The sequence below is a fragment of the Jatropha curcas genome, chromosome 11 (assembly GCF_041381405.1).
Source record: "Jatropha curcas cultivar XTBG-Jc1 chromosome 11, XTBG_Jcur_1.0, whole genome shotgun sequence".
Classification (NCBI taxonomy): Eukaryota; Viridiplantae; Streptophyta; class Magnoliopsida; order Malpighiales; family Euphorbiaceae; genus Jatropha; species Jatropha curcas.
The window spans coordinates 133,939-148,430 of record NC_143161.1 but is presented as its reverse complement, the minus strand read 5'-3'; the positions used below and the strand labels follow the sequence as shown (position 1 = coordinate 148,430).

The following is a 14,492-nucleotide window of genomic DNA, read 5'->3' as shown; positions in this document are numbered from 1 at the left end:
TCATGAATACATGGGCAACAAAGATTTTGTTTGTCATAGGTGTCGTCCAATGATGAGCATCGATATGGAAAATGTGATCTTAGTTGGTCCGCTGTCTCTTTCACTCAACAAACAAAGATCCCCCGGTAATTCCAGAGCGATCCCACTAAAATCCTATATGGCTTACAAGTAAATTCTAAATAGCAGTTTAAGCTTCTTTCACAATCACTCGATTGTTTTCATTTATAAAAAAATTAATTTATAAATCATTAACAGAGAAAAGTGTATCCTATGGTTCTAGGTCAGCTTGACAATGTCGTTGCAATTCTCAAGAAGTCGAAAGGCTTAAAAAAGGCAACTAGCAAGATTGTTTCCGGGTCTTCACCAGGCAGCCCCGGTGCTCAATGGACCAATAAGATTTCTCCCACATCGGTTAAACTAACAAAATATCATGTCAATCGTCAATACTTGACTATAATACTTGCATCAAAAAAAAAAAAAAAAAAAAAATGCAACCAGTGGCTTTAAATTGCAAGTGGGACAGCTAAGAAAATATCTTAAAATCAAAACTTATGCTTGCATCATATTATTATTATTATTCATTCACTGACAGCAATCACACTTCAAATGTACAAGTCCATGGACTACCATCCAACTAAAACTTTAAAGAAGTCCCAGAATCCTACACTCAGATATCAGCTTAAAAAAAGAGGCATTGAATAAAAGCAACAAAAAGTAGAATTGCACCAGTAGAACTCGAGCTTCCACCAATCAGCAGGCCCACAATTATACCTAAGCATTAACTCCCAATTCCAACAGTAACGTGTGACTCACGGCATCGGACCCTGGGCCCATAAATTGGATAGGACCTGACATCAATTACTAGAGTGTTAATCACATAATCTCAACTTAGTTGTGCCTGAATTGCCTAGAAAAATAGTGCATATTTTACAAAGGAATTCAGTACATCATATCAAGAAAGAAATGCCCAGTCATCTTAACCTACCAGGACTAAGGTATCGATTCTTGAGTGCCCACTCATCTCGCAATGATGCAAACTTCTTGAATGGTGCACCTGAAATTTCATTCGTAGTGAGTAATTTTGCTCCCGAAAATTTCTTTGCAGAATATAGATAGATCAAAACAAGAAAATGGTATGTTACGTTGAATAATTACTGGTACATTATACTGAATAAATACTAAGGTCAACAAATCATTGGCAGCAAAGTGGAATTCCATTATGCAATCAGCATAAAGTGAATGTGCATGAGAACAGATTCTCACCATCAAGCTCAACCATTGCCTTCTTGATCACGGGCTTGAATTTACCTGCCAAAAGAAAACAAGGAAAGAAAAAGAGAAACCCCCTTTCAGATTAATCCAAATGCTCCAATGGGGAAAAAAGTGATGAAAATAAAATTGCTGAAAGAATGGCAAAAATAAAGTTGCTAGAACACTCAAACAAAAATAAGTTTTAGGGATATTCTGATCTGATTTACTCTCTCATGTATGACATTCAACGTCACAGCTACAGCAAATAAACAGCATTCAATTTTTAAGTTAAAAGAAAACTAAATAAGTGGAGTCACCAAAAGAGTTTCACGCATGCACTCCATCCATGGAATATTATATAGCATGGTTTATATCAAGATTATGCCAAAGCAGGAAATGCAACTATTCTATCAGCAGTCAAAGGAAAGGGATACTGATATTATATGAATCTTCTTTTCTTCCCATTAGAGAGAAAGAGAGAGAGAGAGAGAGAGAGAGAGAAGAATATAGAAAGATATAAGCATACCATGTCTCCTCTCCACATCCATCAAAGAAGTCAGTGCAGTGCCACCAACAGTCCATTCTGCAACAGGTGCCCCCAAATTCCCAACCTGAAGATACAATAACAATAGGTTGCAACATTAATTCAGTACTGAGGCATCAGTTTCTTTGATTTTTTAAATGAATAGGAAAACCTAGGTAGCCAGGAACCACTCTAGAATTGAAGAATGATAGAAGTCAGAGATGAACAGTGATCAAGAACAAATGAAAATGCAAGGTAAAGCTACTCACTGATGATATCAGCCCAGTTTTTCCATTCTGAAGCAAAGCTCCAGCACCATAGCCCAAAGCATAGCAATACATAGCATCGAAGTTTGTTGGCAAACCACATCTTCCTTCATAACTGAGTAGTAGAAATGAAATATTAGGTAAAAATCTTATAAAGAGACTCATGGAGGATGTGCACAATGCAAATTCATATGTACTAACAAATAACATATAATTAACTAATAAACACATCACTTGAGTACATGAATCATAACCTTGAGACCAGAAGAAAGAAAAAATCTCATACAAATGGAATCCGGATATTGATTCGTAATTTAAATTCTCTGTTTAGTTAAAGGAGATAATTACCCAAAGAAGTGGGACTGTCCTTTGAATTGGGCTTTATATGAGCCTTGCTGCTTCCTCTTCTCCAACTCAGTTTCAACCATTTGAATAAGCATTTTCTCTGTTTCTATTTTGGCAACCTAAATATAGAAACAGAGACAATGTGAACAACAATGCTCAGTAATAATCCAGTACAGAAACAGGAAGCAATAACATATTACATGATAAATACCTGGACATTTCCATGTGGATCTCTTTCCAGCATCAACTGTTCCTGAATTGCCTGTGGTAGAAATTCGAAAAGCTGCAGAGATTGATTAGTAAGTTTCCTTTTCCATAGCCCACCTTCGTCCACCACTTCGCGGGCCAAAATTTCATTCAGTTCTGCAATGAGATGCTGCACCTGCAGAGTAACAAGAGAATGTGCCAATTAACAAGGAAAGATTCCTGTGCAGCACTAAACATGGGATTGATAACACATCGTGCGTGGTGTGTAGGTGATATAGCAAGTGTCAAGATTTACGAGCAGTACCTCAGGAATGAAATCAATTAGACCTTCAGGTATAAGGATTACACCATAGTTATAACCCAGATCAGCACGTTTACAGATTATATCTACAATATAGTCGGTAACACTTTTTAGTGTCAGCTTCTTAGCAGCAACCTGCAACAAGATAAGGTAAAGCAGCAAATATACATCAGTAACTTCTCTAAAATTGACAAGTAAATGCACCATGTGATACCACAGCAAATAAATTGCCAACACTTTTTGCAAACTATTCACTGTCCTTTGAATCAAGATCAGCCTTAATGTATCAAACATCCAGCTGATAGAACAACTCTCTCTCTATATATATATATATATATCTTAGCTCAACTATCAAACTTAAACTCGAGCACAACAAGGTTAGTTAATGGACCAACTTGTACAGTTCAACTTAGGGGAAAACCCACAATAAAGTGAAAGAGAGGGGGGGGGGGGGGGGGGGAATCACTTAAAAGTTTCAACACCACTAACAACAGATTAAATTAAGGCATTTCAACCAGAAAATGACTAGTTAGTTTCACCCATCCCCAATTCAAACTTTTTAATGACTGGTAATAATATGCTGATGATTGTTAGTAGCCAAATGCAACTGAAGCAGCAATTAATTCAAAACTGTGAAAACAAATTGAAACATATACCTCTTCTCCAATGATTGTAATGTTTGGATGAGTTTGCAAAGCACACTCTAAGGTAATGTGTGAAGCTGCACGCCCCATAAGCCTTACAACTGCAGTCATGACAGATCAAAGCTCAAAATTACTTACTCTTAAACAAATAGTTCAGTATTCAGTAAAAAAAAAAAAAGGGATGTTTTAAAACATGTAAATGTGTTGATGCAAGAACAGAAGGTAAAGAATACATCATTTAGGGTGGGAAAAATGAACCAAAGGAAAATTGAATTCCATGATTTTCACACTTAATCATGAGCAAAAATAATTAAGCCTATAACCAAAATTTCTAGAGCCATCTCACCTTTGGGCAAGCAAAAGTGAAAGCAAATTCAAAAACCCAAATATTTGTCTCCCCATTTCTATAGGGAAATTCAAGCAACAAATTACAAAATTAAGTACTTGATTATCAAGTAGACTTCTAAAATCAGCATGACTATGCACACCAAGGACTATTTGCCAACATGATGATTTAGTAACTAGTACTAATAATAGCATAGTTTCAAATTCATCAATGGAGAAAAGATTATTAATTTTTGCAAATTGTATTCGACCTTTTACTTACAGTGATAATATTTTCCAGTTGATCGAGCATCAATCATAACATTTCCAATCATTTCTGAATATATCTGCATGCACCAAACATATTACGGTTATCATGCACCATTTAGACATGGGTAGAGCATTAGATAAAATGGATGTGGTGGCATTGCAATCATCCAGATGCAACAATTCCTGGTATATAACAATATTAAAAAATCACATGGACTTATTTGAAACCGTTTTCTCCCTCATAACAAAAGAGTCCAATCAATTAACTACATACCATACAACTTTTATACATGATATAAGACTAGAAAGTTCGATATGTCAATGATGCATTTATAATTTAAAACTTGAGTTATTTTAATCACCTTGCATGCAGTATCAAACCCAAAACTGGTTGGAACCTCTTTGCATTTCAGATCACCATCAATAGTCTTTGGGCATCCAATGACCTTAGTTTTAATATTGTTACTCCTGATTAAACAATTATAGGAAATGTGAGTTAAATTAATAGGACTTTTATTCAAGCTGATGAAGCAAAACTTCTCTTCTTAACATTGCAGTAATGGGAGCCATTTCGAAATACCATTCCAATGAAAAAAGATTATACATCACATACCTGAAGTTTTCAGCAAGGAGGCAAGCATTAGTGTTTGAATCATCTCCACCAATAACGACAAGTCCATCTAGGTCAAGCTTCAATGCAGTCTCTTCAGCTTGTTTAAACTGCAGTTCACACCTACTTAATCTCCATGTCCCTTTACTTGCAAAAACAAACTAAGGAGAAAAAAAAACAGTCCCACCTGCTCAGGTGTTTCAATTTTGTCCCTCCCACTGCAGATCATATCAAAGCCACCCTGAACAATTGAATTGATGAGTATTCTATTACTCAATAGCTACAAAGTCTAAGCTAATTTCTAGAGGGAGTCAATTGTGTCGTATTCCAACAATCGCATACTCACCACTAAAGAAAATTACCTGATTTCTATAGGGATAGATATAATCAGCTGTTAACTCTACGTATTTGCACTTCATGATCCCAGCAGGACCACCTCTAAACCCATATAATATGCTTCCCTTTGCACGGTCCTGCAAGTAATCTAGCACGACCAACAACAACAACATAACTTTTTAAAAAAGAGGCAAGAGGGAAAAATCTAAATGCAATGATATTTAAATAGCCTTATCAACAAAATCCTCACCGTAGATTCCAGAAATCACATTGTGTCCTCCAGGTGCCTGACCTCCGGACAAAACAACGCCAATCTTTAGCTTTTGATCCGGATTCACTGAATCAGCCCCGTTTGGCACCAACATTGCGGATGGCTGCCCAAACAGATTTGGAAATAGCTTGGCGATCTCATCTGCAAACAACAAGCAATAGATAGAAAACTCCAAAAATTATTCACAGCACTAGCCAAAAGCGAAGCAAGACAGTCGTTTTAGCTAAAGGAGCCAAAATTCAAAAAACTAGTCTACTCGATTTTTCCCGGGAAAAAGATGAGTGAGAGATTTAAAAGTAGTTAGGGGATTTACATAACTACTAAAAATTGATCCGCAATGAATCAAAGTTAAAACTGAAAAGATAAAAGGAACCTGGATTGCCAGCTGCCGAGCTTGGAGGCCCTTCGACGATTTTGAAGGGATTTTTAAGGACAGAAGGGAGAGGAAGCGCGTGGTCAATACGGCTGGCTTGCACTTCACTGTAAACAGAAGCGACGCGTCCCACAGCCGGAGAAGACTTGATAGCGGGAAGCTCGCCGTTAAGTACAAAGGAAGGAGCCATGTAGGTTGAAGCTGTTAGGTTTAATTTAGTTGCAGGGGTGAGTGTTGGAGTGGGAGAGTAGGAGAAGAAAGTAGAATTTATATGTCATATCATAAAAAGATCCAGAGTTGAAAGGGTGAGATGGTCTTTTGGACTTTCGGGTCGTAGGACTCTCCGCCCCGGAAAGGTGGTTGCCCTCCGGTTACAGGAAAATCAAGGGTGGATACACTACACGTAGCACAATTTGGGACCTATTTTGGTAGGAATTGGACGGTTTAGATTTGAGGAGTGATGCGTAGGGTTGGCATCAAAGTTTATGCTCACCGAACCTTCATCTGGTTGGTGAGCGCGTGAATCGAAAGCACCGACGATTTTATATAAAAAGATGATAAAATTATTTATTGATTATTTTGAATGAGTTAATTATTTTCGGGATGTATTTGTGTTTGATGCAGCAAATAAATGAATTTTTACTAATTAATTGTACGACTAAACCCGCCACCTGCATTATAACCTGGGAAACTAAAAATCGCAACAGAAGTGAAAACCGGAGAAAGTAAAGACTACCGCATTGACAATTATACTGTGGGCTGAAACGAAAAATGTAAATTCTTCGTGTTTGGATTTTTCTTCTTGCTCCAAAAATAGAGATGGTTTGGGTTAAATCTTGAATTAGCCAACCTTAGAAGCTTAACGAGGACACAACGATTGACAGTTATAATAGTATTATTTTATCAGGAAAACGGGATTAAACTGTAAAAATTTCTACCATTTCGTCAAGTTAACATTGTCAACGTTGACAATATTGTCAACTATAACCACACACGTCTATAGTTTGAAACCAAACCCGACCCTTTACATTATACAATTTGATCATATTATGTTTGTGCTGAGAGCTAATTTTGATTGATTGTGTAAGCTCAGATTCTCAGATGGTCAGATAGACGTCAGATTGTAAAAACTTTCTGTTCATAAATCAAAATAAAAAAAAATTTAGAAAGTTTCAAACGCTAAATAAAAAGATTGCAATTAACCCTTTATACTATTCGAGAAGGATAAGCGAATTCTTATAACAACACTACAAACCAGTTCAACATACACAAGTCATCTGTCAAGACATGTTACTCGTCTTACATCCGATTGTCACATATTACAAATTTTACTTTATATACAGTAATAGATTAACAAGCACCCCAAATTTTAGTTTATATACAGTAATACATTAAAAAGCACTTTCTACTTTTCTTTACTTATTTGTGATTGATAAAACAGTACTAGTTTTACACGAGGTTCAAGGTTTCAAGAGGGGGCTGCCTTCTTTGATGAGAACAAACACGCTGCCACCATCACCCCTTGAGATTCGAAGGTCTTCGTCGAGGTATGTGGTCAACAGCCATGATTCGGCGTTAGTGTTTGAGATTGGAAACTTCAATGGCGGCTGGCTTGAAATGGTCTTTGCAACTGATGATGCTGTGTCTTGGACAGAGGTTAATATGCCCTTAAGGGGTGTGAGGTCAATCTTTTGTCCCAGAAATTCCACATTTTCCGGTATTACTATGGAGTCCGTGAGCTGGGGAGTCCCAATGACACCTTCTTCAAACTTGATCTATACAAAACAGATTCATGAATAAATAAGACCCATGTCTTACCTTTTAATAAAATCAAATAGGGCATAATATGGGAAAAGTGGAAACAAACCTGCACCCGCTTGGGGCTTCGCACTTCAAATTTGGCATTTGTGGAGATAGAAGTGGTAGCTAGTGGCCCGGAAAACTGGACAGAATTCTGAACAGTGAAATTCTCTGAATCGATTGTCTGTGATATTTCCTCCACCTTTACCAATGGCAGCCTACCCCTTGAAAGCAAGGGAAACAAACCTGAAAAAGAAGTGTACCTGCAGGAGAACAGTGACTGTATATATGAGTCCCAACAGAGAGAATAAAATGAGTAAAGTCCTAGGAAAGCCTGGATTGAAATATAATGATTTCCTTGAGCAAATAACCCGATAAAAGATTATGTAATAGCCTGCTGCCAAATCAAAGTCTTTATAGCAAACATATGCTAGATTATTTTAATAACCTATTCGCCCAAGGGTCGGTTCTAAATAAGGTGGCCCAAATCGATGGTTATTGGACTTAAAGCAATTAGGACCAGTTAGGGTGTATTCCTATTAAAAAAATTCTAAGAATAATAAAATCTAGGCTATATTAAAGTTTATTTAACAACATACTTCTAAAGTGAGGCGAAACAGGCATTAAAATGAGAGCACAATCCTTATTCCCACATTTAAGTTAAATAATACTTGCTAGAGCACAATTAGATGAAAAAAATGATGGTTTCCGGAGAGTCTGTAAGTTGTCACCTACTTCGCAAAACAAAGGAACGTTCTTAGGCTATGTGAGTTTGTATCTGTTCTATCCTAGTTCTCTCAAGTTCCCAAAACAAAAGAATGATGACAGTTTCTTAAAACAGTGTGAGAATTTCTCATAAGAAAATTACAACAAGATCAAATTTTTTCACAGAAGGGATAATTCAATATCATCACAGAACAACAGGAAAAGTTAAACTGTGGAATTCTGATTCACATCATCGTGATCGAGCAGTTGATAAGATATTTGATGGATCAAAGCATGTCAAGGCTGAACTGACCTCCAATTCCATAATTGTATTCTAAATACTGAAAGAAAATTTGTGAGCAAGAGCAACAGAACAAGAAACTTACGCGAGAATCCACTTTCCGTTGAGCAGAGTCAAGGCCTCAGTGGGTGCAGCAGTTGGATTCTTGGCCTCAAGCTGCGTAATAAGCTCCACAATCTCAGCTCTAGTCTCACTACTCGCAGTCAATCCGCGATCGGTCCCATAAAAGGAATCCACCAACTGTTTCTTGAGGGCGTCAACCTCCGATGGCTCCTTGGGCGCCTCGACCTCAGCCACCGCCACCGCTTCAGAGGCCGACTCACCATCGTCGTCGACGGCCCTAACTAAGAAGGCGGGCCTTCCAAGCGTGGATTTGGAGATGGAATTGGCGAGCTTGATCGAAGGGAAAGGGAGAACTGAGGGCCTTGAATTGAATTGGGAATTTGGAGGGGTCTTAGACAGAGTCTTGCAGGGGAAGTGATTCAATTGAGAGATGGTAGTAGTAGCCATTTGAATGGTTCGTTTGATGCTGAGATCAACAAGGGGTAGTTATAGAATATCGAAGTCCCTGCTCTTCCAACTCCCAAGTCGGTGATGAATGACCTCAAAATGCAAACGTCGTAAGCCCTAAAGCACCGCTGGGAATTCAGACATCAACGAAAAGACCATTTTATCCCTTTCTTGTCAGACAAATTAATTTTATTTCAGTCGATTTTAGAAAAGGATGAATAATTAGAAGACAAAATAGAAGGGCAAAGAAAGTTGGGCTAAAATGGCGACGCGTGGCGCGGACGAAGAAGAAATTAAACCGGAGCCAAACAAGAGTTATGAGGCAGGAAATATTTGGATGGTTTTATTTATCAGAAATTATGGAATGTTATTTGCATGTCAAACAACACTGAACCGATTCTGGAACTTTCAATTGGTCAGTTGTCGACTTGTCGGCTTTTTAGTTTTGAAAAAACAAATGGGTGGTGGATGGGCAAGTAGGTCAAGAAAAAAATCCAGCAGCCAAAAATTTGCTTGTAACAAGTAACAACCGTGTTAAACTTTGCTGCTTCATTGGATTGGGTCACGAGGCTTCTACTAAAAGCCCCATTTCATGGCCCATAAGAATGGGTCCATAAGTACAATCATCCCTCGATGATAATGAACAATGACACTCGGTTTGTAATTTCCTCTTCGGCCCATTTTAGTTAACCTTCACTTCTTCCTCTTTCCATTTCATTAAAGTCCAGTCCATAGTTTATCCTCAGTCCTCACCATTAATATATTTATGAAATACGATTTGGTGCTGCTCATGTGACAAGACTCGAGAGGATTTATAAACTAGTGAGATTTTGATTTTCTTTGATCAACTGTTTACAAATGATAATAATAATAATAATAATAATAATAGAAAAGGAAGGGCATATGGGGCTTTAGGGTAGGTTGGGTGAACGGAAATGGATATGCTCTGTTTCTGGGTGGAGTCCACCACCAAAGGCCTGGTAATCAGCTGTAGTAGTACACTACCCACCAATCATTGATCCCAAAAACACTAAACGCAAAATGACAAAGATTTGAATTAAAAAAGATATGATCAACAATTGGTAGGACGCTGCGCAAATTTGAAGAACCAATAACCATATCCAGCTGTGTCTCTTTCTCTACTACGTATATAATATGAACACAACAATCACTTAAAAAATTTCATGTACCTTCCGGAGGAAAAGGGAAAGCCCATTACTCCATTTGGCTGCATCTAGTTAAAGTAAATCACTTGATGAAAAGGAAAAGTCAACTAGCTAACCTAACCGTAACGCAAATTTCCAAACGAAAAAGCTTTTGGAAGCCTTAGGAAGGAATGACGTTGCCTTATTTGTAGGTACAGAATTAATTAATTGCACTTTTGCTAACTATAAATTAATGGCTGTTATTACGACGTTTTATTTCATATCCTCCTCTAAAGATACTGTTGGAAGCTATATAAAATCATTGGAGAAAGAAAAGCATGGAAGATAGATTAGATAAACAAATTTTAGATCAAAGAAAGGGATTTTCCACCAAAGATATCCCGAACGCACCAATGGTAACTGCCACTTGGTATCTAATACCTCAGTTGCTGTGCCAGCTCCAATGGCTTTTGACCATTTTTGGCCGGCGAGACCTCTCCTTAATCAGGATTATCATAATCATTAGTATTATAATAAACACCCTACTAACTTATAGTAGCATCTTATTTTTCTTTATTAAACAAATAAAAAAAAAAAAGAAAAAAAAAAGAAAGGGAAGTTAGTGCTTCTCCAAGTCCAAAGCAAAGCCATGGCTTTCTTTTGCTGTTCTTCTTATTCTATTTTGTCCTTGTTGCTTCTCCAAAATTTCCATATGCCTTTTTGCAATGACCAACTCACAAACCCACACTTCAGTAACGAATCTCAATCTGCGATCTAACAGTACTAATAATGCTTTCTTTGCTTTCCATAATCCATAGTACAATAATTCTATCCTCTCTGCCCTGTCCTTTTCATTCCCATGAAGTCAAAGAGGGAAGAGCGGTGTACAATTAAATTCCTCATTCTTGAAGAAATTAACTCACGAGATTTCCATGCACGCCTCTTCATTCTTTAATCTGATCAAAACTATCTATCTGTATGTGCCTCTCTTAATATCTACTACTATTCTTTTATTTTCTTATTTTTGCCATTCCTCTTTGTTATTCTCTCTGGGTTCTCAAATTCTGTCTGGCTAAAGAAAAACAAAAATGAGTCAACTCAGTGTGATATTGCAGGAATCGGCACGGAGAGAAAGGGAGGTGATAACGATTATTGGATTGCTGAGACAGCAAATGGATACTGTAGATGGGAGGAGAAGAACGACCAGGATGGGTCTGAAGGAACGGTTAGGATTAAGAGGCTTAGCCTGTTGTGGGGCCACGTGGGGTTTCAGACCTACCACCATTAGCGTCAGAGACGATGAGGAAGAGCCACGGGAGCAACAAACAGAGGTCGTAAATACTGGTCCGACTCCCTCCCAAGAAATATCGGATCCGGATTGTCTTCCGATCCCGGCATCTTCAGGTATGAATTTGGCGGCAGCATTGGCCGCTGAACGTCAATTCCGGGAGGCATCGAGCATGAATGGATCAAACGGCAACGCGGATAGCATGACAGCGCCGGGAACGCCGTTGAGGGTATCTTTGATGAGGCTGTTAGAGGAAAGTGAGGTTGGGGATGGAGAAATCGGCGGGGGAGAGAAGGAGGGAGGAGGAGTGGGGAGCGATACAGTGTGCTGCGTGTGCATGGTAAGGAAAAAGGGCGCGGCGTTTATCCCATGTGGGCATACATATTGCAGGGTGTGTTCGAGAGAGGTTTGGCTGAATCGAGGGTCCTGCCCCCTTTGTAATCGATTAATCCTCGAGATTCTCGACATTTTCTAGCAGTTTGATCATCACCATCAATTTGTTTGTTTGTTCGTTTAATGATGCCTCGAGATCATCAATAGTTTGTCTTCGTTGCCTTAATTTTTTCTTTTCCATTGACTTTCAGCATGGACTTGTTCTGTTACTATTTTCGTTTGGCATATGAAAAATATTTGAAAAAGAAAATTATAGTACGGTGCTCTCACTTGCGAAATATAATTAGTCTCTCTTTATGTTTTTAAAAACATATTAAATTTTATGATTGTCCCTCTTTAAAATTTTCATTACCGAGAGATTTGATGAGGTTTTAGATTAATTTAATGTAATGTTTGAACAGAACAAGTAAGAATTTAACTTGTATAAATGAAGATGAAAAACAGAAGGAAAAAAGAAAAAATTGAAGAGTTAAAAAATGTGGGCCGGCAGCTTGATGGATCTGTGGAGGAGCGTGCGTAAGATCTTAGATAATAGTAAGTCGAAGCTTTTTTAATAATGGGCTGCAACAGACTAGAAACAAACAAGAAGGGTGGGCTTTGCACATTCAACATTTGGGCTTTAGGCTACCTTGACTTTACAGTTGGAGAATGAAATTAGTATCTGAAGTCCCATAGAAGTGGAGGAAAAATAAAAAAGCGGTAAAACGGGAAACAAAATATCTGAAGTGAATGTGATAGTGTAGTGTTGTGTTGTGTTATGTGTTGGGAAATTGGCATCTGGATAAGCATAAGCATAAGCATAAGCACAAGCATAAGCAGGCGTGTAGCAAAGTAATCCACTTTTGAAAAGTACAAGTGCATCAGGGACATTACGAACAACATGAAGAATAAGTAAAGAAGGAAGCCTGCTTATGCAATACATGCATACATGGATATAATGATTCTCACCACTCAGTTACAGCTTGTACGTGCAAGGATCTCATAATACCTAATTCTAAAAAAAACCCTTGTTAAATTCACTGATAGTGGTTCCATCATTTTCTACTTTATGTAGTCTAGTTTTAATTTGCAAAGCCTCGAATAATGTCGTCTCCATCTCTGTCGTCTTGGAGGAAAGAAAGCTAAAATTAAAAAGGTTGCAGGAATTACTTGTTGAATTGAAACCTTTTTGGCTTTTTGCGAGAATTGCTACTGTTTGGTATTCTCTGTTATCTTGAACTGTCTATAGCTAGCTTTAGGTAATTAGAGTAGAAAGAAAGAAGCGAATAATAGGAAGGGCGAATGCATTTGATTTGGACAATCACATGGGGAGGGTTGAAACGCGAATGATCAATCAATCAGACGTTCAGTATACACAAGAGAGGGAATTGATCAAAAGCAGAAAGATGGGATCCACTTTGACCTCTTCCCAGATTTAGACCCATTTGATTTGTATTTTTTATAATATTGCATATATAAATTAAATTGGAAGAAAGATGAACAACTTTCAATGAAGTTACTGGACACTATTTCTACTTATGGTTGGCTTTGGGTCTTACAGGAAAGAAAGGAAGAAAAATATATCTAATCCAATCCAACCAACAAAAATGTCTGTCCCTTTAACTTGCCGCTGTTAACTTAAAGACATTATGAAGTGGCCAGGCATGACAATGCCATCCTCTTTTATTCTCATCATCTCACATATAATGTAATAAAATATTTTCCCATATCATCATCCATCAATGTCGAGATGGGCATATCCACATTCAATTCAAAAAATAAAAAAAAAAAATAAAGGTTAGGCACAGTTGCACTTGATTGGTCAGATAGAGTTGGTCATTTTAAAAGCATAAGCACTCAGTTTGCATAATAATTTCAATGTTGAACAAAATAAAGCTGCTCCAGCAAATTAACAAGGAACTCATTTCTTTTCTTTGAACAAAAAGAAAGGAATTCAAAGAACCTGGAACAACATTACACATATACACATTCGTGCTCCAAAGTATCCCACATGTGCTATGTTTCATTGCCAACAGATTTTTATTTCATAACATAGGACATAACTAGTGATAAATTTGGAAACTGTGGCTCCTAAATTTTCCAAAATTTATATATTTCCCTTGAATTTTATTTATAATTTCAGATATTATATATATCTAATACTTTTAAATTAGTTTTATTTTCACTTTTAATATCTAAAGTTTGACCATGCATACCTGTCCTTAACATATATTTGCGAATTACGTACTAGTATCATGACTTAACGACAAAGAAAATAACAGAAAAATTATTAATGTTTGATTAGTTATTATAAAAACTGAAAAAAACTACTTGTATGCCTAACTACCCATTTGAATAGTTAAATAAACGAGTGAGTATTCCTCACGAAAAGATGACTTATATTTAATTTTTATATTATATGATAAGATATGGTCAATAGAAATGACTAGAAAATAGAAACTTTATCCATAGATATGTGATTTTCTTGGATAGTCAATTCCCACAATTTCAGAATTTGGCACAAATCAATGATTAATTATCTGAGACTCTAAGCATTCAACAATGTGGAAAGTATGTATGTATGAGTACGTTTTATGTCCAATTTTAGTAGTTGTAGTAATATGTTGGAGGAAACTGAAAAGGCCATGCC

General features: G+C 37.2%; 3 protein-coding genes across 4 annotated transcripts; 1 reads left to right on the top strand and 2 right to left on the bottom strand.

Annotated features, from left to right (window-relative positions):
* Positions 1-536: 536 nt before the first annotated feature.
* LOC105649286 (pyrophosphate--fructose 6-phosphate 1-phosphotransferase subunit beta) lies at positions 537-6,160 on the bottom strand. The gene is made up of 16 exons (XM_012235892.4): positions 5,722-6,160; positions 5,328-5,489; positions 5,104-5,225; positions 4,929-4,982; positions 4,745-4,851; positions 4,494-4,599; positions 4,145-4,208; positions 3,550-3,638; positions 2,897-3,028; positions 2,597-2,767; positions 2,389-2,504; positions 2,044-2,155; positions 1,778-1,862; positions 1,264-1,308; positions 986-1,054; positions 537-848 (listed from the first exon to the last, which is right to left on the bottom strand). Exons 1-16 carry the CDS (start codon positions 5,909-5,911, stop codon positions 772-774), a joined length of 1,701 nt encoding a protein of 566 aa, XP_012091282.1. The 5' UTR covers positions 5,912-6,160; the 3' UTR covers positions 537-771.
* A 773-nt stretch (positions 6,161-6,933) lies between these two features.
* LOC105649285 (plastid-lipid-associated protein, chloroplastic) lies at positions 6,934-9,224 on the bottom strand. Its single transcript, XM_012235890.4, has 3 exons — positions 8,613-9,224; positions 7,589-7,784; positions 6,934-7,496 (listed from the first exon to the last, which is right to left on the bottom strand). The coding sequence occupies exons 1-3, from the start codon at positions 9,035-9,037 to the stop codon at positions 7,182-7,184; spliced, it is 936 nt and encodes a 311-aa protein (XP_012091280.1). The 5' UTR covers positions 9,038-9,224; the 3' UTR covers positions 6,934-7,181.
* Positions 9,225-10,606: 1,382 nt separating this feature from the next.
* On the top strand, positions 10,607-12,121 carry LOC105649284 (uncharacterized). Of its 2 annotated transcripts, XM_012235889.4 has the most exons (2): positions 10,608-11,158; positions 11,298-12,121. In XM_012235889.4, the coding sequence occupies exon 2, from the start codon at positions 11,355-11,357 to the stop codon at positions 11,943-11,945; it is 591 nt and encodes a 196-aa protein (XP_012091279.1). In that variant the 5' UTR covers positions 10,608-11,158; positions 11,298-11,354; the 3' UTR covers positions 11,946-12,121. The 2 variants fall into 2 exon arrangements, with proteins under 2 accessions (XP_012091278.1, XP_012091279.1); XM_012235888.3 differs by having other exon boundaries at positions 10,607-12,121.
* Positions 12,122-14,492: the final 2,371 nt, after the last annotated feature.